Genomic DNA, 25,974 nt, shown 5'->3' with positions numbered 1-25,974 from the left:
AAGGAAAAATGACCCCACACCATGGGAGGAATATCAGATGGTATGGGGGGTTATTAGGTGTATTTATTTTTAAGAAACAAATGCCCGATTTGGGAGTTTGTTTTGAAAAATCAAAAACTTTGGAAAGGTTTGATGGCCAGCTGCTAAGTTTAACAGAGCCATCCATCAAAGGTTTCCTACATGGACAGGAACCAACATTGACTGTGGTTCCTGCCAAGGGAGAACGATAATCATAGGGCTGGCAGATATCACTAAATTTGCTCATGGAATAAAGGCAGTAAAGTCCGTCCAGTCTCCTTTACTCCATCTACTAAATTCTAAATCAGGCTCTCTATCTAGAGTAGCACAGTGGGTGCAAAAACAATGATTTGGAGTGCTACTGCCAGAGATTGCCAGTAGTTATACTATTTACGAGCATTCAACCTATAACTTTTGGGGTGTTTGGTTGCCAGGAGTATGCCTGGAAACCTGAGACTGGTGTAGCTTCCAAAGCCATCCACTGCAAATATTTATGAAATCTAAAAAGTGGTAAATTTGCATCCATTTAAGGAGTATGTCTATGGGTGCAGAGTAGCTACTTTTTTGGTAAGCGAGTCACTAAATACATTTAAATTCCTGATTAAAAAAATGAACAAGTTAAAACCTATTAATGAAATCAAGATGGCAAGATAAACGACACAGGCGTACCAGACCCGACTGAGGGCCCCTAGACTCAACTATCAAGCCAAGAATGTCCTTATTTGGGAGTGTCACGGTCCAAACACCCCTCTGAAGCTACACCTTAGCATTTTTGTCACCTGGGTTTTTGCACCTCTTTGACCTAATTGACCATTACCCGTCCTCAGCTCCTCTCCCCCTTCCCTTCCATCCTTCGTTACGCACTCCACGTCCGTTTTGCGCCTGTCCTTTTGTGTGACCCAGATCTAACTATTGATATCCAAACTCATTCTCAGGCTCCGTGATTCTTAGAGTTGGGGGATTACACACGCTTTACATAAAGTTAAGGCTCCCAGTTTTCAGTTTTTGCTGATTTTTACAGATAAATACAGACAGAAAACAATGTGTTTTCTGTCTGTATTTATTTTTATTAGGGGAAAACTACTGAAAATTGTGCTTCCATTGAGTGACTTTCCATGCTGTCTGTTGTGAATTCTAAGACAACATATGAGCAGATAGTCAGCATGGAGAGTTAAACAACAGATCAAGATATTTTTAGATACAGACATATATTCAAATATATTTGTAGTACATTGTTAATATTTACCTGTGGGTGTATTGTTTTGCTATATTTGGCTGCTGAATTTGCTAAACGTTACAGGCATCAAAGTATAAGTGTATATTAATCAGCTAAATAAATGTGGAAATGTACAATTTTTTACTCTGCTTATTCTAAAACCACAAAATAAATATGGATAAATACTAATAAGATGGTCAAAAAATAAATATGGATAAATACAGGCGGTAATGTTAAAAAAAAAATACCATAAATCCGAGAAACCTACATAAAATTATATATAACACTGTTGTCTGTAACACACTGAGATGAAAGTCCAAGTGTCTTGCATTCAGTGTTGGACTAGCTTCTGAGTGTTTTGTCACCACCAGATGATCAGGATTTAAAAGGCCAGTATGTGAGACTTTTTTTTTAACCCTATGGGGGCCCACGGGTCCAAGCAAAACACAACCTGTGCTCTAGCCCTTTAAATCCTACTCATCTGGCAGAGCAAGAGTGACAGCTGCCACACAGTCCAGGCCAAGACTGCTTGCACTGCAGTACAATGTGAGGTTAACTGCTGGCTTCACTGCCAAATGAGTATTTACACCTCTTGTTAGAGTTGTGTATCACAGTTCAAATGACAAAATATCAACTTGCCATAATATTGTATGCAGACTATCGACTATTACAATCTTGCGAAAGTAAGCAAATGTGGGTATGTATAGGTTTACTATTCTTAACTCCACAGCTGCACACCATAAGGGTACAGGATATGTATATATGTGTATATATATATATATATATATATATATATATATATATATATATATATATATACACACACATATACACACACATATATATATATATATATACATATACATGTATACACACACACACACACATATAGATATATATATATATATATATTCATAAATATATACATATATATATCGAGAGAGAGAGAGTTTTTGCAGTAAAATTGGTTTCAGTTCCAAAACTATAGTTAAAAAAAACAATTGAATGATAATTAATACCAGAGCGCAATATGAATATGAGCGTTCTTGTTATTATTTGTTAAACACACTTTTACCCATTAGGTTGCCTGGCACTGACAAATACAGGGAACCCAGCAGCCTAGCTCGTTGGTGAACAAACTTATTTTGAGTGAGTTTCTGAAGAGAGACAGGACAGAGAAAGAAAGTAAGTTCCCACCTTTTGGACTCAAACAGCAGAGAGCTCGTCCACCTAAATGAGCGTGGCGAAATCTGGACATCTAAATCTCACTTTACAGAAGCCCAAATTTTGTTTTGTGAATTTGTGCACTAGCAAAATGTGTCTTTACCCCCCAATCTGTGCAGTCTCTGAAAATGCTCTTGTGAACTGTGTTCAGCAGGGCTGTCTTGCCAGTAGCCCACCTCTGCTGTAATGTCTCTGCTGTTACCATTTTCTCTACCCAGTTCCAGGAATGCTTTATTGACCCCCAAAAAACACAGAAACAACAGGTGTCTGAAAATAAGCTACGTTTGTTTGCACTGTTTTGTCCTCACCTTTCCATTTTCCGAAGTGGGCCTAGAAAGCAAGAACCAACACAAAATCAAATAAACATTCTCCATACGCATGTACTCATGTAATGCAGACAAGAGGATGCCGCAGTTTGTAAAATCTGAAACAACGAAACATGTTCTAGCAGTACAAAGCAAAGCCAGACAGAGCTTAGTTTGTAAAAAAAAACATAAGTGCCAGGGCCCTCGTCAGTAGGACAGTACAGCTTGCACCAGCCATTGCCCCTCCCAGCACCACTAATTACAATACAAACTCAGCCACCTACCACCGCACCCTACAAGCGTGACCATTCCAGGTCCCCAAAGCTATAAGAATGGTTTGGGCAGCAGGTATTAGTCATTTTTAAAGTGTATTGAATTAATAAACAGTGGTGTTCATCTGTCATTTAGAGAAACAGCGCCACCATGTGGCAGACTGTTATAAGTATGGTGTTAACAATTTAGTACTGGTGCCGAGCACTGGAAACTACTGGCTCAAATTAAGCACTGCAGCCTGGCCAGGCACTGTAATCCAAAGCCCAGAGCATATTCTGAAATGCAGAACTATACAAAGCTTTGAAAACAAGGGGCCTTATTTAGAACTTGGCAGTAAGGGAACACAGATAAAATCGTGGTGGGGTACCCTGTGCACCAAACACCGTGTTTTCTCATTTTATTTAAAGTCTGGCAAATAATCATGTTTCTACTGATGGAGAGACTGCTTGCAAAAACTTTGGACTGATTGCACAATAGGCGTCACTGTTGGTCTAAATACCCCAGGCGGATGTGCTGCCATACTTCTTTCCTGTTCAGGACTGCCAGGGAGAGCCTGTCAGTCCTGATCAAGACAAACACAAAAACGACCCTGCGACACTCTGGGACAAAACTCCTAGCATGCCAGGAAAATTTCTGTGTGTCTTACAACAACAACAAACACCTCCTTTGGGAGTTTGTGCTTGTAAAACAAAACACTTTGCTACGAGGGCGCGATGAACATGGCTCTAGCACATGAAATCTCATGTGCCTTCAGAGGAGCCACCATGGTGACATACTCCTCTGAAGGCATGGAGACTTCCAGCGTGCAGGCAGAGATCTCTAAATGTGGCAGGCTGTTGTCCACCAAGGAAGTAGAACTCATACATCCGCTGCCCTGACGGAACGGAATCCAGCCCACTATGGGCTAAATAAGGTCCAGCGTCCAGCTTGTAATGTTAGATCAACAGGAGTTTGGTATATGAGCAGTAGGATGGCTGGTGTGAAGGCGGGGGGGGGGGGGCAAAACATTATAAGCATTGTTATAGTGAACAACCAGATCAAAATCACTACATTTACTTCACAACAGTCGGTAATTATTATGGTTACGCACTGTTGTGATGTCAAAAAAGACAGCGCTTGATTCCCATTTGTTCTTCTGCCTCGCTCTAGTCTCCAGAGACCCAAACATGGCAGAGAAATGGCAGCTGACGGTCCCACCTTTCGTCTTCATCCTCTCCCAGGTATCCACACTTTATCTCACCAGAAACTCAAGGACAACAGGAAATTTCCACCAACAGTTCTGTTATGAATTTTAAAATAATCAAAATACTCTTTCATAAAGCTTTGCATTTTGCAATACAGCAAGTACAAATGGGTTTCCAAATGTAGGTTTTTAGCATCTAGAAAAGCATATTTATAAAAATAGTTAGCCATCAAAAAACACATTGTACATTGTAATCCTTGTATCTTCGAAGTCCCAGTGGTTGACAAACTGTTTTGGACTTCACAGGGTTGGTCGTTGAATGGGAATGAGTCCTGTGCGCTTGGTTGCCTTAGAGGACATTCCACATGGAACCCAGCAAACTCCATTCCATTGTGCTAACACCATCGGCTTTTGTCTCAGAAAAGCCACAATTTTTAATGTTTATTCACACATCTTTATCTTCCGCTGTCTTGTTCCCTTCTTCTTGACTGGAGGAATCCTACAGATATTGAAAAAGAGAGGTTTTGGTAAAAATAGTACTACAAACACAGCTTCAAGTGCTATGGGAGTGGCAGCAATTCACAAGTTAAACCTTTATAACAGCTCCAGCTTAACTACAGTTTGTAACAAAAGGTTGACATTTGGCAGGTTGCAAAATGAGTTGCACACAGATACATGATCTACTCCAGTCTCAGGAACCTGGCACATTCAAATAGTTTGTAAACTAAAGCACTTCAAATGGTCGGGTTTATCTTCCTGATTTAGCACTTCCTCCAGAAGTTGGAGGGTTTTATTTCACCAACCAACTAGAATCAGGGCCACAATGCTGTTTAGTTGATTTGCATTCTTTTAATACCCACAAGCGCCCAAAGGCGACTGGCAGGTGGGGAAAACATAGCTAAACACAGCAGCGTTTACCGCATGATGAGAAAGTGACTACCGGGGAAGTGCCCCGGCTCTGACGAGACATTCCTGAATCCCCCCTAAGTAAGGTGCTCCCAAAAGGAGAAATAATAGAGGTATGAGGCCTCCTTCGTGTGCACAGGACGTTTGTTTAATAGGCAGTGAGCACAGGAGCCCTGAAGAAGGCCGCTGACCCGAATGGGCTTTAAATCAGTCTAAAACATGTTGGCTTAATACCTAAGCAGTTTAGAACCATTTTAATCCTACCACAACCCCATTCTTTTTAACCATATTCAGGGTTCCCAATGAATACAGGAAGCTTGTGTGCGCAATCCCTGAGGTATGTGTATTAAACGGGACCCTGCTCTGGTCTAGAAAACACTCATGGAAGAACTCCTGTCGTATGTTGAGTCCACCGTAGGGTACCTGCCTGTCCTGGTGTGGATTGGTTGCCTACGATGAAGCATGCCATACTAGGTTGTGGGTGAGGGGACTTTACCAGAATATCTAAACACCGACTGACAAGCAACTCTTCCACCTTAAAGTAAAGGTCTGGCTGCCTAGGGATCAGTTGTGTGAATATTTTATGCATTGAGACCACTTCCCCAGACAGAACTCAACACAAGAAAAGCATAGAGAAGAACAAGAACTGGCATAATGAAGTTTGAGTGCTTCCCTGAATGCTAGATGGGGGGTAGTTAGAGCACACACATGCAGAACTCAGAGGTCCCTCACATAACTACTTGTGCTCGACTCTTGGTGGCTTCAGAAGCAGCAAGTTGCCTAACCGGCAGGACCCAACTGGAACATACAGTGAGGAAAAGTACTTAACACCTAAGAGGCACTTTATAAAATGGATCATGACTCAGACAATCAAAGACATTTAAAATGAACTGTTGGTTTCACCACCAACCAATCTCTTTGTGTGAAGGACTCAAAATCCCTTTTACTCAGGCGATAAATCAATTGCACAATGGTGTTTTGTCAGACTCTAATTTTGTCAGGGCATAAATTGGCAAACATACAACAACAATGTTATGTTAACATTTATTTGACAACATAGAGGTGGCCACAAACTGGGCATGCAATTCTGTTGGAAGAAAAAGTAGAGCTTGTCTGAAGACACAAAGCACTTGAAACCAGGCTTTGTAGACAGTGTTAACGTGCAGTTTCAAGGTAAGCCAGTGGTCTGTTATCACCCTGAAGAATTTAACCTGCAGAGTTGGCATCTCCCACATTGGTTGGCCAGAGTATGCCATCCCAGCCTTCTTTGTTCTTTTCCAGAATCAGAATCTTGTTGGCATACAGCTCTGAAATTTCTAGGCCCCATAATGTGTGGTCATTAGTGTGAAAACTTAAATCTTGCTCTATCATTTTCATATACTCCTATGTAATATTTTCAAGTCAAAATAACTAACTAATAACCTATGCAATATAATGCTAGTAATGGCATACATAACCAAGAATGTATCAACAATGTTAACCAAATATGGATGTCATTTAATAGTTGCTTGACGCTTCCTGTGGCACTTAATATTGTTGCTAATTTACATGGCTCTACTATGCCAAGTAATCATAGGGCTTAGGGTGAACATTTGCACATTTTCCAGCAGTGCAATCTTGATTTCAAAACTGGCAAGTGGCAGTGGGATTTCAGCAGAATACTGAACCTTGTATTGCATATACGAATATCTTCTCCTCAAGGCCGTCCAGCACTTCCTCATGGAGATGGTCCTCCCACATGCGCATTAGATATATTTTCCCTGTGAGTAACACGTTTCTGTCACATGATTAAGCTCCATGGCCTCGTATTGAGAAAAAAAAAAATATATATACTGGTCTAATTGTCTATGAATTTTTGCTGTATGCTCCAACTGACCATTTTGTAGCGCAAGCCCTAGGAAGTTGGAATGACAATTGTCTTTGATCTTTTGCTGTGCTGCTTGCTATTATGCATTAAACACTAAATGGACTAACTTTAGGTTTCCCAACATATTGGCTCTCATTACAACCCTGGCGGTTGGTGGAGAAGCGGCGGTCTTACCGCCAACAGGCTGGCGGTACATTTTTTGGAATTATGACCATGGCAGTTACCGTCATGGTCATCTGCCACTTCTCCGATCAGACCGCCAGGGCGGAGACGACCTCTGGGCTGGAGACCTGGCGGTCGTCACAATACCGCCGGCGGTATCATGACCGGGCTGACCACCATGGATTTCATGGGGTTAGGAACCGCCATGAAATCCATGGCGGTGAGCACTATCAGTGCCAGGGAACTCCTTCCCTGGCACTGATAGGGGTCTCCCCCACCCCGAGTCCTTCCCCGACACCCCCCACCACCCCTGCCACCCCCAAAGGTGGCAGGTGCCCCCTCCCCACCCCTACCCCCAACATTACATTACACATTCACACCTGACACACACGCAGGCACCACCAACACATCCCCGCACACACACCAACAAACATGCCAACAGCCACACACACAGTCATACACACACACCCACATTCAGACATACAGGCACACATCCATACAGACATACATACAGACAGACATGCACTCATTTCCAAACACACAACACCTCCCGCATGCATACACGCACTCACACACCCCCTCTACATACACACATGCACACCCCCATGCACGCACACAACACACAACACCCCCCACCCCGTCCCCTAAAGGACGATCAACTTACCTGGTCCGTTGATCCTCCGGGAGGGGACAGGATCCATGGGGGCTGCTCCGCCGCCAGCACCCTGTCAACAGAACACCGCCACACCGAATCACAGAACGTGATTCGGTGGGCGGTGTTCTGTTGACGTGGCGGTTGAGGTGGAGCAACCTCCACTTCCCGCCGACCGCCAGTATGGCTGCTGGCGGCTCTCCGTCCGGAAAATTGTGCAAGCGGATGATGATCAGGGCATCAGCCGCACAGGGAAGTGTGTTACATCCAAAATACCTAATGATGGAAGACACGGGGGCCTACATAGATGTTGAAAAACATTGGTGGTATTGAGGACCTTTGTGGAGAAAGTAATGGGACAGATTTACAGACTGGAGCTGCCCTTCAAGGTGAAATTAAAAACATTTGGAAACTGTACCATTAATGCAGACTTCCTAAAGGCACTCGAGTAGAATAAAGTGGATCCTTGTGTCAAATTCAGTGGGATTACTCCAGCTACATTGTGATCATCCTTGATCTTTTCAGTGAACAGTGAGTGGTTTCTGTCCTCATTCTGTGGAGGCCTTTCAGCTTCGCCTGTCTCTTCCAGAAAACATTAAAGCTTCTTTACCACGATTTTCTCTACTAACTAACCCCGGGTAGAAAGAAGGGTAATGTTACAGTCACCTTTGAGATTTTGAAGATATCTTTGTCTCTACAACACACTGTTGCTGCACTGTGGAACTTTTGGGTAAAAGCTAGAGTGAATGGAAATGGAGACCATAGACAGAACCAACCACTGCATCATGGGACACAATTGGCAAAGAACATCTTTGAGTTTTTGTGTCTTCTAGCATAAGAAGAACCATGGATGCTGCTTTGGGTGAAATAAGACTGGCCATGCTGTGCTAACATGCAAAAGAGAATGTGAGGAGGGTTTTCTCAGTTGTTGGAGGTCCGCTGAAGACCCTATGCACAGCAAAGTGGACCCACGTACCAAGAATATGTAGGTGCCTAAGTGGGTTTGGACAGAACTTAAGAAAGTGTTACCAGACTAGAATCTCATGTAATTTGATTGACTTTTTAATTGATACTACCACCTTTGATAAACATACACAATGATGTAATCAAAGTGACTGGTATCATCAATTAGGAAGGTTTACATTGCTTTTTGAAACTGATAATGCTCAGGAGTAAATGCTTCTAATGCATATGTTCTTCCACCAGAAAACCTTTAATAATGTATGTCTGATACCAATATACTGTTGTCCAAGCTATAAAGCAAAAGAGCTCAATATATGGTAAGGGTTTTTACAATAGGCAACTTTATCAGTACTCCACCACACCTGTTCAATTTGGCTGGAGGAGCCTGCAGTAAATGTTGACTAGCTCAGCAAAGAGACTTCTTGTGGGGGCACATGCTGCTAGACGTTTCCTCAACAAACGTACAGGGCAAGACGATGCATAAAAGCAACCTGAACAAATAATTTTAAATACTACAGCAGATGGTAACCAGGGCCATGCCGGAGGGGGGACACCTAGTGGTTCACCACATTATACCAAAAGGCCCCAGAAATTTCCTTTTAAACAGGCTCCAGGAGAAAAAAATGCTATTTTCCTTGATACTGTCAAACTCTTTGTAACATTCTAACATGTGACCTATGAGTAACCAATGAATTTCTTTGAAAATAAGGGTAGCACCCTCCATTCCTTTATCTCAAGCACCCTCCATTCCTTTAACTCAAGAGAGAAGGAAGAATCCTGACCAGACTGCGGCCTTCAGAAGACCTTTGAATATTAAGTTTGTATATTTTATCTTTAAATTAATCAAACTTACGCCAGTACCTGAACTGGTTCCCAGCATGAAAGGTAAAGGACAGAGCTCATATGGCCAGAAGGCAGACTACAGCACAACTCTGAGATCATCATCAAAATACCTCTCAAATTATTGATTTTTCTCTCAAAAGACTCTTTTTGTGGCCAAAGAATATATGTGGGACAGTCTTGTGGACATACATTTAAGGTCATGGGATGAACCAAGCAATGTCACCTCAGTCACTGTAGCATTAAGTTTTAGCCTGTTAGATCCTTTGCCATTCTCCTATATCACACAACCTTCTGGTACTTTGGCGAAACGAAGACACACAAAGACGTCTGAGTGCCAACCTCATACAAAGGTGAATTAAAGACCCCTGTCCATTAACATGTCCATTACTGGTCTAAGGCAAGTGATGGGATCCATGAGTATTTCCGAACTCCACTTAGCACTAAGTTCTCTGTCTGACCCTCTGTGTCTGCACTTTGTTCAGAAATGATCAAACCCAGGCATGCTGAACACTATAGAGAGGTATAAGGAGTGGGGTTCCTTTCTATTGGTGAGGGGTATCCTGCACTATACACGTGGGATAAGATGATAAGATATATAGTTATATTAGGAAGACATGAGTACTACGTGTTACACTGTAGACAGCTAATATAGGGAAAATAGGATGATGTCCGGGTGGGATGAAAGATGCAAAACACTGCAGGATCACAAGTGAATGTTCTCAAAGAATATCTTCCCAGATAATATTATCCTAGGAGAAAAGTATAATCTCATTTCACAGGAAAAGAGTTCTCAAGATCTCCTACTAATTGGCCAATAGTCACATGGAAGTCAATCACAAGTTAATGTTTTGGCTTCGTATTCAGGCATTGGAGCCAAAGTGCAATCTTGGAAATCTTGGATGAACGGGAAGTGAAATACGGAGAAACAAAATATCCTAGTTTTCCATTCCCCCTTCCTCTCCATCCTGGGATGTCTGTCATTATCCTCACCGCCTGGATGTTCCCCTTGTTCCAGCGGGATCAGGGAAAACGTTTGAAAATAGAGTTATCATTAAAAATCAAAAATAAAATATGGAAAGCATGTTGTCATTTCTACAATCTAAAACTGACTCGGCCATATGGTACATGAGGAAATGAGACATTACCGCTTTAAAAGCAGCAGATCTGAAGCCTCTTGCACAGACAGTGCTTTTTATCAGTCTGGTCGCTTCTTGCTGGCCTGAGAGGATGCATGAGTGAGGGTCTTCATGAGGCCTGATCTTGAACTCTGGGTACTCTAAAATCTCCTTTGGTTTTTCTGAACTTTGAGATTTATCTTGAAAACCTCAACCTTTAAGGTTTAAAAAAGACACTTCCCTTTGTTGAGAATATAGCTCTTCTATTTACACCTTGTTCTAGACAGGGAAAGCAGATGAGCACTCAAAATGCCTTTCCCATCTGCGCACCACGGTGCGATAAGCGTATGGATCACAGGGAAAAGCCTCTCAAGATATTAAAACATATCCATTGTTTTTCTAATGGAGTTCCTATTCTGGCAGGGGTTTACACAAACCCTCTGCCGAACCAGATGAGGAAAAGAAGGGGAAGAAATGTCAGCCTTCTGCCAAGAAACCATAGAAATCAAGAAACCAAGAAAAACAATTTATGAATACTCTTGGTATCTGTTGAGATGCCATCAACATCCAGCAAGGCCCATATGAAGTGGTCCCATTTTAGCCACCTTCCACTTCTTCACTACTATGGTCAACCTAGTAATTGTAAGTAACTGAATTGTGAGGTTAGGATAGTATCTTACTGAGCTAGCCATTAGATAATTACAGAATAACATCACCAAATATTTACTGTAAAGTACAGACATATTAACATCCATTCTGCATGTACTTGTCAGATTCAATTTTAGGTCTGGCTACAGACTGGTTTAGATGTTTCTCACACCTCATGTAAACAACACCCAAATCATACACTGAGAGGGCGTTGGTCAGTCCTCCTTAACCACTGGATGAGGCCAGAGTATGTCTATCTCTCAAAGGATATTAGTGTTAGTCTACATGCCTTAAGAGTGCCTCCATTGAAGAGCCTGAAAAGTCCATGCAGTGGAGCCTAAGAAGTACATGCAGTGGAGATGCATTGTTTTACTGTCGTCCATAGACCATTGATTTATCATAATTTGAGAGGGATTTGTCCTGGTGTCAGGCTGGACGTGGCAGTGTTGTTTGGAGGCCTTCGGTGTTGCTCAGAAGGTGGGCGGGTGTCTACTCTACCTTCCAAAGACAATATGGTGTAGAAGGGCATCAGGAGGTATTAACTGCTGGCATTGTTAGTGGCTGCCACAGGCTATGGTCCTTAGAGGCAGGCAGTGACAGCAGACTGGGACGGACTGAGGACACGGCTTATGGCAGAGAAAGCAGTAAGAGAAGATATGTATATGTATATATATATATATATATATATATATATATATATATATATATATATCCAGCAGTCAAAATCGCTCAATCCTCCGCCGCAGACCGAGATGGGGTAGCGATCCCCAAATAATCAAAACCTTCCATCTATCCAGTTTGGCCGTTCACACTCCAACTTACCCAGTACAAAGAAAAACAGCCTTGGCCACTCCGTCTTGCTAAAGTGAAGTTTATTAGGCAGCAGAAACCCAACGCGTTTCGGAAAAAAGAATGAAGACCCGTGAACAAGAAAATTATTTTTTCTGAAACGCGTTGGGTTTCTGCTACTTGGTCTGTACAGCCGAGGAAGGTTTCTGCCATTATAAGAAGTGCCAGAATGGAGGCTTCTGGGTAAAAAAAGTGACACAGCCCCCCAGATGCAGTCATCCCAGGGGCATATTAGCCTCTGGGGCTAGTAGCCCATTGCCACTTGCAGCCACACCCCTAACACCTCTAAATCTATGATTGAAGGGTCACACCCTGGCACCAGAAGCTCAGATCAGCTGAACTTGCAACAAAGGAGAGACCGGTGTCTGCGACTTCAGGACCTCCACAAAGCATAGGCGTGATAATCTGCACCTGTGGCAACCACCCTACAACTGCACAACTACGACTCATCCTGGACCAGAGATCGGTTCCAAAGGAAAGAGGAACCTCTCTGCAACCCAATGGCAATTCCAGAACGCCCTTGAAATAGAGGTACTAGTCCCCTGCAGCCCGCAGGGAAATCCCACTTCCGGAACAAAGAATCACTGACCATCAGGTCTGCCGAGGGATCACCCAAAAGTAAATGGTATAGTGCATTCAGGGAAATGTAGTCCTGACCTCCAGCAAGTTTCATGTGGCTACTGTTTTCCCACTCCAGGACGATGAAGTATCTGAAGGTTGTTTGCTGTGACCAAGGCTTGATGGTAGCCAGCCAGGCTACTACTATCTTTACTCAACACAGGGCCTCCAGGGAATTATGCAGTATCATCAACCAGATGCCTCAGTGGCCTCGCTGTCGAGATGTTGCATCCCCTTCCTCACCGGCACCGTCTAAATAGCAAATTCAGCACCAGGGACAGCCAGGACATCACTGCACCCGGGCACTAAGAGCCAGGTAAAATAGATTTGACTGTCTGAGCTTGGTCTTAGCACCTGCACCACCTTCAACCTCAGTGTCTTCCACTGAGTTCTACCTGCAAGTGACTGTGTCACAAGTGTTTTTCCCATAGACCACAACATTATTGTTATGCAACTTTTAAATGTACTATTTATTTTTCCTCTGAAAATCTATAACTCTGGTTATGCTCATCCAATTGTCTTTGTTTTGGTGCCTCAAAATATAAACAAATCTGCTTTATTTTTTATAAATTAGTGTTGGATGTCTTTCGAGTCGCGTCAATTACTTATCGTCCATCTTGCGGCCGCTTCCTGCTTCGATGGGGAAAACGGCCTTCCCCACGTTCGGGAAGGCCTCGTAAGAAAGGGGAGAGCCTCCCCTTTCTTACGAGGCCTTTCTGAAAGTGTTTCCTGGCCCCCGGTCGCAGCTGTGCTGCGATCGGGGGCCAGGAAACACTTTCAGGTTTCCTGGCCCCCCGATCGCAGCACAGCTGCGATCGGGGGGAGCAGGAAAACTTTCAAAAGGCCTCGTAAGAAAGGGGAGAGTCTCCCCTTTCTTACGAGGCCTTCTGAAAGTGTATCCTGGCCCCCGATCGCAGCTTTGCTGCGATCGGTGTCCAGGAAACACCACTAGACGCAAGGGATTTCACTTGGGGGGTTCGGCCCCCTCAGAAAACGGGCCCCCCCCCAGGGCATATTTTATATTAAAAAAAGGTAGGTGCCCCTTGGGGGGGGGGATTGTGGGGGGCGCGATCGCCCCCCCCCCTCCCCCCCCGGGGAAATTTTATTTAAAAAATAAAATAAAAAATGAATAAAATAAAAAGACAGGGGGTCGCCCGTGGGCAGGGTGACCACCTGTGGGGGCAATTTTTTTTTTTAGATGTTGTAGGGTTTCCCTGGGGGCCATTTTGGCCCCCAAGGAACCATACAACAACTAAAAGAAAAAATAGAACTATATGTAGATCTATATCTATATATATATATATATATATATATATATATATATATATATATAGATATATCTATGTAGATATATCTATGTACATGGATATATCTATAGATATATCTATGTAGATATATATATAGATAGATCTATATATATCAATCAAAGAGATTTATAAAGCGCGTTACTCACCCGTGAGGGTCTCAAGGTGCTTTGGGGGGGGGGGGGCGGTGGGGGGGAGGGAAAGGGGCTGGGAGGTTCACTGTTCGAAAAGCCAGGTTTTGAGGCCCTTCCTGAAAAGAAGTAGGTTTTGGGTCTTGCGAAGGTGGGTTGGGAGGGCGTTCCAGGTTTTGGGTGCAAGGTAGGAGAAGGATCTGCCCCCGGTGGTGGTGTGTTTGATGCGGGGGACAGAGGCGAGAGAGAGGTCAGCTGAGCGGAGGTTTCGTGTAGGGGTGTGCAAGGTGACTCTCGTTGAGGTAGGCGCCTGTGTTGTGGAGTGATTTGTGTGCGAGGATGAGGATCTTGAAGGTGATCCTTTTGTCAATGGGGAGCCAGTGGAGGGATTTGTGGTGTGGAGAGATGTGTCCGGGGAGGTCGAGGATGAGTCGTGCTGCTGAGTTCTGGATGCGTGTAGTTTGAGCTTGAGTTTTAGAGTGGTGCCGGCGTAGAGGGCGTTTCCGTAATCAAGTCTGCTGCTGATGAGTGCGTGAGTGACAGTTTTTCTGGTCACTGTGGGGATCCATTTGAATGTTTTTTTCAGTATACGGAGTGTGTTGAAGCATGAGGAGGAGAGAGCGTTGATTTGTTGGGTCATCGAGAGGGAGGAGTCTAGTATGATGCCGAGGTTGCGTGCGTGGTTGGCGGGGGTGGGTGCAGGGCCTAGCGTGGTGGGCCACCATGAGGGGTACCAGGTGTTTTTGTGTGGGCCAAAGAGGATTATTTCGGTTTTGCTTGAGTTGAGTTTCAGGTGGTTGGCCGTCATATACAGTATATATCACTTTTGTCAATATGTGTGTGGTTTCCCTGGGGGGAAAAGGGTCAGACTTGTCTAGTGGCAGTTTTAGTGCCATAAAGAAGCGCAGAAGGTTTATATGCCTACTGCAAAGAGCAAATCTGTATTTTATGTAAATAGCTGAGTACATTAGTAAAGTCAGCCATTACCTGCGCTATAATACCAATGAAATGTATGTGCAGGGTGGAGGGCGGCTATAGAGAGATGAAGGGCACTTTTGCTGGGTGGTAATAAGGGAATCCTAGGAGGAGGGAGTGGGAGCACCAATAATGATTGTTGGACTGGGCGCAGGAGGTGCTAAAGACTGTGTCGAATGGTATGTGACAAGGTGTTTTTTGAGTGTCTTGAAAGAACGTGCTGATTGAGGGAAGAAATGCAGGTAAGGTGGCCTCTACTGTTGCACGTACCTCACACACACCACCGATTTTGTGACTGTCTACGTAGGCTAGTGTTTTAGAGCAACAGTTTAGCCAATAGCAGAGATGGCATCTTGATGGATGACTGCTGCCTGCACTCGGGTTATAGAGGACCGCTCTGACATAGGATCAGAGACTGAGATATCAGATACTGAGACAGCATCTGAGGGATAGGACAATGGCGCAGACTCTGGGAGTGATTTTTCAGTCGGAGGAGTCCCATTCGATAACTCCTCTTCCAGTACATTATGAGGAAGGTGATGAGGACAGTCCTGCTGTCCCTTCGCAAGATGTTTGTGCAACTGGGTAATAGTGGGTTAACCCAACCCAGAGAGCAGGTGAATGCGGCGGCAAGCAGAGAGAGAGAGAGAGTGCTCTCTTGGGAGCTCCCCAATTTAGTTCAGCCCCAAATTCCACCACCCAAATCGTATTGTGGAGACATCAAAATTATCTATGGCAAAACAAACTGGTTTTGTAAGGCAGGCACCTGTGTTTTTGGTCCTGGATTCGGCGGCCATATAGAGAAACACACTAAACCCAAACATTTCTGGAAACTAGACATTCGGGGGAGTCCACAGAGGTGTGACTTGTGTGGATTCCCCAAAGTTTTCTTACCCAGAATACCCTGCAAAGCTGAAAAGGTGAATAAAAACTCTATTTTTCTCGCATTTCTGTCACACAAACTACAGGAATATGCTGGGATCCACAAAATTCCTACCACCCAGTGACTCCTCACCTGTCCTGATAAAAACACTACCCCACTTGAGTGCCTACACCTAGTGCCTGCGTCAGGAATGGATCACCCCAGGGTCAACAGCTGCCTCACGTAAGGACCAACATTGACCGTTGTGTGATCTATTCCTGTCGCGGGCACTAGGCCTACCCACACAAGTGAGGTATCATATTTATCGGGAGACTTGGGGGAACTCTGGGTGGAAGGAAATTTGTGGCTCCTCTCAGATTCCAGAACTTTCTGTCACCAAAATGTGAGGAAAACTTGTTTTTTTAGCCACTTTTTGAGGTTTGCAAAGGATTCTGGGTAACAGAACCTGGTCAGAGCCCCACAAGTCACACCATCTTGGATTCCCCTAGGTCTCTAGTTTAAAAAAATGCACAGGTTTGGTAGGTTTCCTTAGGTGCCGGCTGAGCTAGAGGCCAAAATCTACAGGTAGGCACTTTGCAAAAATCACCTCTGTTTTCTTTCAAAAAATTGGATGTGTCCACGTTGCACTTTGGGGCGTTTCCTGTCGCGGGCGCTAGGCCTACCCACACAAGTGAGGTATCATTTTTATCGGGAGACTTGGGGGAACGCTGGGTGGAAGGAAATTTGTGGCTCCTCTCAGATTCCAGAACTTTCTGTCACCGAAATGTGAGGAAAACTTGTTTTTTTAGCCACTTTTTGAGGTTTGCAAAGGATTCTGGGTAACAGAACCTGGTCAGAGCCCCACAAGTCACCCCATCTTGGATTCCCCTAGGTCTCTAGTTTTAAAAAATGCACAGGTTTGGTAGGTTTCCCTAGGTGCCGGCTGAGCTAGAGGCCAAAATCTACAGGTAGGCACTTTGCAAAAATCACCTCTGTTTTCTTGAAAAAAATTGGATGTGTCCACGTTGCACTTTGGGGCGTTTCCTGTCACGGGCGCTAGGCCTACCCACACAAGTGAGGTATCATTTTTATCGGGAGACTTGGGGGAACGCTGGGTGGAAGGAAATTTGTGGCTCCTCTCAGATTCCAGAACTTTCTGTCACCGAAATGTGAGGAAAACTTGTTTTTTTAGCCACTTTTTGAGTTTTGCAAAGGATTCTGGGTAACAGAACCTGGTCAGAGCCCCACAAGTCACCCCATGTTGGATTCCCCTAGGTCTCTAGTTTTAAAAAATGCACAGGTTTGGTAGGTTTCCCTAGGTGCCGGCTGAGCTAGAGGCCAAAATCTACAGGTAGGCACTTCGCAAAAATCACCTCTGTTTTCTTTCAAAAAATTGGATGTGTCAACGTTGCGCTTTGGGGCGTTTCCTGTCGCGGGCGCTAGGCCTACCCACACAAGTGAGGTATCATTTTTATCGGGAGACTTGGGGGAACTCTGGGTGGAAGGAAATTTGTGGCTCCTCTCAGATTCCAGAACTTTCTGTCACCGAAATGTGAGGAAAACTTGTTTTTTTAGCCACTTTTTGAGGTTTGCAAAGGATTCTGGGTAACAGAACCTGGTCAGAGCCCCACAAGTCACCCCATCTTGGATTCCCCTAGGTCTCTAGTTTTAAAAAATGCACAGGTTTGGTAGGTTTCCTTAGGTGCCGGCTGAGCTAGAGGCCAAAATCTACAGGTAGGCACTTTGCAAAAATCACCTCTGTTTTCTTTCAAAAAATTGGATGTGTCCACGTTGCACTTTGGGGCGTTTCCTGTCGCGGGCGCTAGGCCTACCCACACAAGTGAGGTATCATTTTTATCGGGAGACTTGGGGGAACGCTGGGTGGAAGGAAATTTGTGGCTCCTCTCAGATTCCAGAACTTTCTGTCACCGAAATGTGAGGAAAACTTGTTTTTTTAGCCACTTTTTGAGGTTTGCAAAGGATTCTGGGTAACAGAACCTGGTCAGAGCCCCACAAGTCACCCCATCTTGGATTCCCCTAGGTCTCTAGTTTTAAAAAATGCACAGGTTTGGTAGGTTTCCCTAGGTGCCGGCTGAGCTAGAGGCCAAAATCTACAGGTAGGCACTTCGCAAAAATCACCTCTGTTTTCTTTCAAAAAATTGGATGTGTCCACGTTGCACTTTGGGGCGTTTCCTGTCACGGGCGCTAGGCCTACCCACACAAGTGAGGTATCATTTTTATCGGGAGACTTGGGGGAACGCTGTGTGGAAGGAAATTTGTGGCTGCTCTCAGATTCCAGAACTTTCTGTCACCGAAATGTGAGGAAAACTTGTTTTTTTAGCCACTTTTTGAGTTTTGCAAAGGATTCTGGGTAACAGAACCTGGTCAGAGCCCCACAAGTCACCCCATCTTGGATTCCCCTAGGTCTCTAGTTTTAAAAAATGCACAGGTTTGGTAGGTTTCCCTAGGTGCCGGCTGAGCTAGAGGCCAAAATCTACAGGTAGGCACTTCGCAAAAATCACCTCTGTTTTCTTTCAAAAAATTGGATGTGTCAACGTTGCGCTTTGGGGCGTTTCCTGTCGCGGGCGCTAGGCCTACCCACACAAGTGAGGTATCATTTTTATCGGGAGACTTGGGGGAAGGCTGGGTGGAAGGAAATTTGTGGCTCCTTTCAGATTATAGAACTTTCTGTCACCGAAATGTGAGGAAAACTTGTTTTTTTAGCCACTTTTTGAGGTTTGCAAAGGATTCTGGGTAACAGAACCTGGTCAGAGCCCCACAAGTCACCCCATGTTGGATTCCCCTAGGTCTCTAGTTTTCAAAAATGCACAGGTTTGGTAGGTTTCCCTAGGTGCCGGCTGAGCTAGAGGCCAAAATCTACAGGTAGGCACTTCGCAAAAATCACCTCTGTTTTCTTTCAAAAAATTGGATGTGTCAACGTTGCGCTTTGGGGCGTTTCCTGTCGCGGGCGCTAGGCCTACCCACACAAGTGAGGTATCATTTTTATCGGGAGACTTGGGGGAACTCTGGGTGGAAGGAAATTTGTGGCTCCTCTCAGATTCCAGAACTTTCTGTCACCGAAATGTGAGGAAAACTTGTTTTTTTAGCCACTTTTTGAGGTTTGCAAAGGATTCTGGGTAACAGAACCTGGTCAGAGCCCCACAAGTCACCCCATCTTGGATTCCCCTAGGTCTCTAGTTTTAAAAAATGCACAGGTTTGGTAGGTTTCCCTAGGTGCCGGCTGAGCTAGAGGCCAAAATCTACAGGTAGGCACTTCGCAAAAATCACCTCTGTTTTCTTTCAAAAAATTGGATGTGTCCACGTTGCACTTTGGGGCGTTTCCTGTCACGGGCGCTAGGCCTACCCACACAAGTGAGGTATCATTTTTATCGGGAGACTTGGGGGAACGCTGTGTGGAAGGAAATTTGTGGCTGCTCTCAGATTCCAGAACTTTCTGTCACCGAAATGTGAGGAAAACTTGTTTTTTTAGCCACTTTTTGAGTTTTGCAAAGGATTCTGGGTAACAGAACCTGGTCAGAGCCCCACAAGTCACCCCATCTTGGATTCCCCTAGGTCTCTAGTTTTAAAAAATGCACAGGTTTGGTAGGTTTCCCTAGGTGCCGGCTGAGCTAGAGGCCAAAATCTACAGGTAGGCACTTCGCAAAAATCACCTCTGTTTTCTTTCAAAAAATTGGATGTGTCAACGTTGCGCTTTGGGGCGTTTCCTGTCGCGGGCGCTAGGCCTACCCACACAAGTGAGGTATCATTTTTATCGGGAGACTTGGGGGAAGGCTGGGTGGAAGGAAATTTGTGGCTCCTTTCAGATTATAGAACTTTCTGTCACCGAAATGTGAGGAAAACTTGTTTTTTTAGCCACTTTTTGAGGTTTGCAAAGGATTCTGGGTAACAGAACCTGGTCAGAGCCCCACAAGTCACCCCATCTTGGATTCCCCTAGGTCTCTAGTTTTCAAAAATGCACAGGTTTGGTAGGTTTCCCTAGGTGCCGGCTGAGCTAGAGGCCAAAATCTACAGGTAGGCACTTCGCAAAAATCACCTCTGTTTTCTTTCAAAAAATTGGATGTGTCCACGTTGCACTTTGGGGCGTTTCCTGTCGTGGGCGCTAGGCCTACCCACACAAGTGAGGTATCATTTTTATCGGGAGACTTGGGGGAACGCTGGGTGGAAGGAAATTTGTGGCTCCTCTCAGATTCCAGAACTTTCTGTCACCGAAATGTGAGGAAAACTTGTTTTTTTAGCCACTTTTTGAGGTTTGCAAAGGATTCTGGGTAACAGAACCTGGTCAGAGCCCCACAAGTCACCCCATCTTGGATTCCCCTAGGTCTCTAGTTTTAAAAAATGCACAGGTTTGGTAGGTTTCCCTAGGTGCCGGCTGAGCTAGAGGCCAAAATCTACAGGTAGGCACTTTGCAAAAATCACCTCTGTTTTCTTGAAAAAAATTGGATGTGTCCACGTTGCACTTTGGGGCGTTTCCTGTCGCGGGCGCTAGGCCTACCCACACAAGTGAGGTATCATTTTTATCGGGAGACTTGGGGGAACACTGGGTGGAAGGAAATTTGTGGCTCCTCTCAGATTCCAGAACTTTCTTTCACCGAAATGTGAGGAAAACTTGTTTTTTTAGCCACTTTTTGAGGTTTGCAAAGGATTCTGGGTAACAGAACCCGGTCAGAGCCCCACAAGTCACCCCATGTTGGATTCCCCTAGGTCTCTAGTTTTCAAAAATGCACAGGTTTGGTAGGTTTCCCTAGGTGCCGGCTGAGCTAGAGGCCAAAATCTACAGGTAGGCACTTCGCAAAAATCACCTCTGTTTTCTTTCAAAAAATTGGATGTGTCAACGTTGCGCTTTGGGGCGTTTCCTGTCGCGGGCGCTAGGCCTACCCACACAAGTGAGGTATCATTTTTATCGGGAGACTTGGGGGAACGCTGGGTGGAAGGAAATTTGTGGCTCCTCTCAGATTCCAGAACTTTCTGTCACCGAAATGTGAGGAAAACTTGTTTTTTTAGCCACTTTTTGAGGTTTGCAAAGGATTCTGGGTAACAGAACCTGGTCAGAGCCCCACAAGTCACCCTATCTTGGATTCCCCTAGGTCTCTAGTTTTAAAAAATGCACAGGTTTGGTAGGTTTCCGTAGGTGCCGGCTGTGCTAGAGGCCAAAATCTACAGGTAGGCACTTCGCAAAAATCACCTCTGTTTTCTTTCAAAAAATTGGATGTATCAACGTTGCGCTTTGGGGCGTTTCCTGTCGCGGGCGCTAGGCCTACCCACACAAGTGAGGTATCATTTTTATCGGGAGACTTGGTGGAACGCTGGGTGGAAGGAAATTTGTGGCTCCTTTCAGATTATAGAACTTTCTGTCACCGAAATGTGAGGAAAACTTGTTTTTTTAGCCACTTTTTGAGGTTTGCAAAGGATTCTGGGTAACAGAACCTGGTCAGAGCCCCACAAGTCACCCCATCTTGGATTCCCCTAGGTCTCTAGTTTTAAAAAATGCACAGGTTTGGTAGGTTTCCCTAGGTGCCGGCTGAGCTAGAGGCCAAAATCCACAGCTAGGCACTTTGCAAAAAACAGCTCTGTATTCTGTCAAAAAATGTGATGTGTCCACGTTGCACTTTGGGGCATTTCCTGTCGTAGGCGCTAGGCCTACCCACACAAGTGAGGTATCATTTTTATCGGGAGACTTGGGGGAACGCTGGGTGGAAGGAAATTTGTGGCTCCTCTCAGATTCCAGAACTTTCTGTCACCGAAATGTGAGGAAAACTTGTTTTTTTAGCCACTTTTGGAGGTTTGCAAAGGATTCTGGGTAACAGAACCTGGTCAGAGCCCCACAAGTCACCCCATCTTGGATTCCCCTAGGTCTCTAGTTTTCAAAAATGCACAGGTTTGGTAGGTTTCCCTAGGTGCCGGCTGAGCTAGAGGCTAAAATCTACAGGTAGGCACTTTGCAAAAATCACCTCTGTTTTCTTTCAAAAAATTGGATGTGTCCACGTTGCACTTTGGGGCGTTTCCTGTCGCGGGCGCTAGGCCTACCCACACAAGTGAGGTATCATTTTTATCGGGAGACTTGGGGGAACGCTGGGTGGAAGGAAATTTGTGGCTCCTCTCAGATTCCAGAACTTTCTGTCACCGAAATGTGAGGAAAACTTGTTTTTTTAGCCACTTTTTGAGGTTTGCAAAGGATTCTGGGTAACAGAACCTGGTCAGAGCCCCACAAGTCACCCAATCTTGGATTCCCCTAGGTCTCTAGTTTTAAAAAATGCACAGGTTTGGTAGGTTTCCCTAGGTGCCGGCTGAGCTAGAGGCCAAAATCCACAGCTAGGCACTTTGCAAAAAACAGCTCTGTATTCTGTCAAAAAATGTGATGTGTCCACGTTGCACTTTGGGGCATTTCCTGTTGTGGGCGCTAGGCCTACCCACACAAGTGAGGTATCATTTTTATCGGGAGAATTGGGGGAACGCTGGGTGGAAGGAAATGTGTGGCTCCTCTCAGATTCCAGAACTTTCTGTCACCGAAATGTGAGGAAAACTTGTTTTTTAAGCCACTTTTTGAGGTTTGCAAAGGATTCTGGGTAACAGAACCTGGTCAGAGCCCCACAAGTCACCCCATCTTGGATTCCCCTAGGTCTCTAGTTTTCAAAAATGCACAGGTTTGGTAGGTTTCCCTATGTGCCGGCTGAGCTAGAGGCCAAAATCCACAGCTAGGCACTTTGCAAAAAACAGCTCTGTATTCTGTCAAAAAATGTGATGTGTCCACGTTGCACTTTGGGGCATTTCCTGTCGTGGGCGCTAAGCCTACCCACACAAGTGAGGTATCATTTTTATCGGGAGACTTGGGGGAACGCTGGGTGGAAGGAAATTTGTGGCTCCTCTCAGATTCCAGAACTTTCTGTCACCGAAATGTGAGGAAAACTTGTTTTTTTAGCCACTTTTTGAGGTTTGCAAAGGATTCTGGGTAACAGAACCTGGTCAGAGCCCCACAGGTCACCCCATCTTGGATTCCCCTAGGTCTCTAGTTTTAAAAAATGCACAGGTTTGGTAGGTTTCCCTAGGTGCCGGCTGAGGTAGAGGCCAAAATCTACAGGTAGGCACTTTGCAAAAATCACCTCTGTTTTCTTGAAAAAAATTGGATGTGTCCACGTTGCACTTTGGGGCGTTTCCTGTCGCGGGCGCTAGGCCTACCCACACAAGTGAGGTATCATTTTTATCGGGAGACTTGGGGGAACACTGGGTGGAAGGAAATTTGTGGCTCCTCTCAGATTCCAGAACTTTCTTTCACCGAAATGTGAGGAAAACTTGTTTTTTTAGCCACTTTTTGAGGTTTGCAAAGGATTCTGGGTAACAGAACCTGGTCAGAGCCCCACAAGTCACCCCATGTTGGATTCCCCTAGGTCTCTAGTTTTCAAAAATGCACAGGTTTGGTAGGTTTCCCTAGGTGCCGGCTGAGCTAGAGGCCAAAATCTACAGGTAGGCACTTCGCAAAAATCACCTCTGTTTTCTTTCAAAAAATTGGATGTGTCAACGTTGCGCTTTGGGGCGTTTCCTGTCGCGGGCGCTAGGCCTACCCACACAAGTGAGGTATCATTTTTATCGGGAGACTTGGGGAAACGCTGGGTGGAAGGAAATTTGTGGCTCCTCTCAGATTCCAGAACTTTCTGTCACCGAAATGTGAGGAAAACTTGTTTTTTTAGCCACTTTTTGAGGTTTGCAAAGGATTCTGGGTAACAGAACCTGGTCAGAGCCCCACAAGTCACCCTATCTTGGATTCCCCTAGGTCTCTAGTTTTAAAAAATGCACAGGTTTGGTAGGTTTCCGTAGGTGCCGGCTGTGCTAGAGGCCAAAATCTACAGGTAGGCACTTCGCAAAAATCACCTCTGTTTTCTTTCAAAAAATTGGATGTATCAACGTTGCGCTTTGGGGCGTTTCCTGTCGCGGGCGCTAGGCCTACCCACACAAGTGAGGTATCATTTTTATCGGGAGACTTGGTGGAACGCTGGGTGGAAGGAAATTTGTGGCTCCTTTCAGATTATAGAACTTTCTGTCACCGAAATGTGAGGAAAACTTGTTTTTTTAGCCACTTTTTGAGGTTTGCAAAGGATTCTGGGTAACAGAACCTGGTCAGAGCCCCACAAGTCACCCCATCTTGGATTCCCCTAGGTCTCTAGTTTTAAAAAATGCACAGGTTTGATAGGTTTCCCTAGGTGCCGGCTGAGCTAGAGGCCAAAATCCACAGCTAGGCACTTTGCAAAAAACAGCTCTGTATTCTGTCAAAAAATGTGATGTGTCCACGTTGCACTTTGGGGCATTTCCTGTCGTAGGCGCTAGGCCTACCCACACAAGTGAGGTATCATTTTTATCGGGAGACTTGGGGGAACGCTGGGTGGAAGGAAATTTGTGGCTCCTCTCAGATTCCAGAACTTTCTGTCACCGAAATGTGAGGAAAACTTGTTTTTTTAGCCACTTTTGGAGGTTTGCAAAGGATTCTGGGTAACAGAACCTGGTCAGAGCCCCACAAGTCACCCCATCTTGGATTCCCCTAGGTCTCTAGTTTTCAAAAATGCACAGGTTTGGTAGGTTTCCCTAGGTGCCGGCTGAGCTAGAGGCTAAAATCTACAGGTAGGCACTTTGCAAAAATCACCTCTGTTTTCTTTCAAAAAATTGGATGTGTCCACGTTGCACTTTGGGGCGTTTCCTGTCGCGGGCGCTAGGCCTACCCACACAAGTGAGGTATCATTTTTATCGGGAGACTTGGGGGAACGCTGGGTGGAAGGAAATTTGTGGCTCCTCTCAGATTCCAGAACTTTCTGTCACCGAAATGTGAGGAAAACTTGTTTTTTTAGCCACTTTTTGAGGTTTGCAAAGGATTCTGGGTAACAGAACCTGGTCAGAGCCCCACAAGTCACCCAATCTTGGATTCCCCTAGGTCTCTAGTTTTAAAAAATGCACAGGTTTGGTAGGTTTCCCTAGGTGCCGGCTGAGCTAGAGGCCAAAATCCACAGCTAGGCACTTTGCAAAAAACAGCTCTGTATTCTGTCAAAAAATGTGATGTGTCCACGTTGCACTTTGGGGCATTTCCTGTTGTGGGCGCTAGGCCTACCCACACAAGTGAGGTATCATTTTTATCGGGAGAATTGGGGGAACGCTGGGTGGAAGGAAATTTGTGGCTCCTCTCAGATTCCAGAACTTTCTGTCACCGAAATGTGAGGAAAACTTGTTTTTTTAGCCACTTTTTGAGGTTTGCAAAGGATTCTGGGTAACAGAACCTGGTCAGAGCCCCACAAGTCACCCCATCTTGGATTCCCCTAGGTCTCTAGTTTTCAAAAATGCACAGGTTTGGTAGGTTTCCCTATGTGCCGGCTGAGCTAGAGGCCAAAATCCACAGCTAGGCACTTTGCAAAAAACAGCTCTGTATTCTGTCAAAAAATGTGATGTGTCCACGTTGCACTTTGGGGCATTTCCTGTCGTGGGCGCTAAGCCTACCCACACAAGTGAGGTATAATTTTTATCGGGAGACTTGGGGGAACGCTGGGTGGAAGGAAATTTGTGGCTCCTCTCAGATTCCAGAACTTTCTGTCACCGAAATGTGAGGAAAACTTGTTTTTTTAGCCACTTTTTGAGGTTTGCAAAGGATTCTGGGTAACAGAACCTGGTCAGAGCCCCACAAGTCACCCCATCTTGGATTCCCCTAGGTCTCTAGTTTTAAAAAATGCACAGATTTGGTAGGTTTCCCTAGGTGCCGGCTGAGCTAGAGGCCAAAATCTCCAGGTAGGCACTTCGCAAAAATCACCTCTGTTTTCTTTCAAAAAATTGGATGTGTCCACGTTGCACTTTGGGGCGTTTCCTGTCGC

The 25,974-nt window shown here is 44.9% G+C and overlaps 1 protein-coding gene across 1 annotated transcript in view; it reads right to left on the bottom strand.

Annotated features, from left to right (window-relative positions):
- Positions 1-4,300: 4,300 nt before the first annotated feature.
- The window catches only part of RCSD1 (RCSD domain containing 1), a 190,635-nt gene continuing 168,961 nt past the window's right edge, over positions 4,301-25,974 (bottom strand). Inside the window, exon 7 of the mRNA XM_069202763.1 lies at positions 4,301-4,718. Coding sequence (XP_069058864.1) covers positions 4,665-4,718 — 54 coding nt within the window. The 3' untranslated portion in view covers positions 4,301-4,664. The remainder of the gene's footprint in view (positions 4,719-25,974) is intronic.

This window comes from Pleurodeles waltl, chromosome 8, assembly GCF_031143425.1.
Source record: "Pleurodeles waltl isolate 20211129_DDA chromosome 8, aPleWal1.hap1.20221129, whole genome shotgun sequence".
NCBI classification, from domain to species: domain Eukaryota; kingdom Metazoa; phylum Chordata; class Amphibia; order Caudata; family Salamandridae; genus Pleurodeles; species Pleurodeles waltl.
This window is presented reverse-complemented; position numbering and strand designations above follow the sequence as displayed.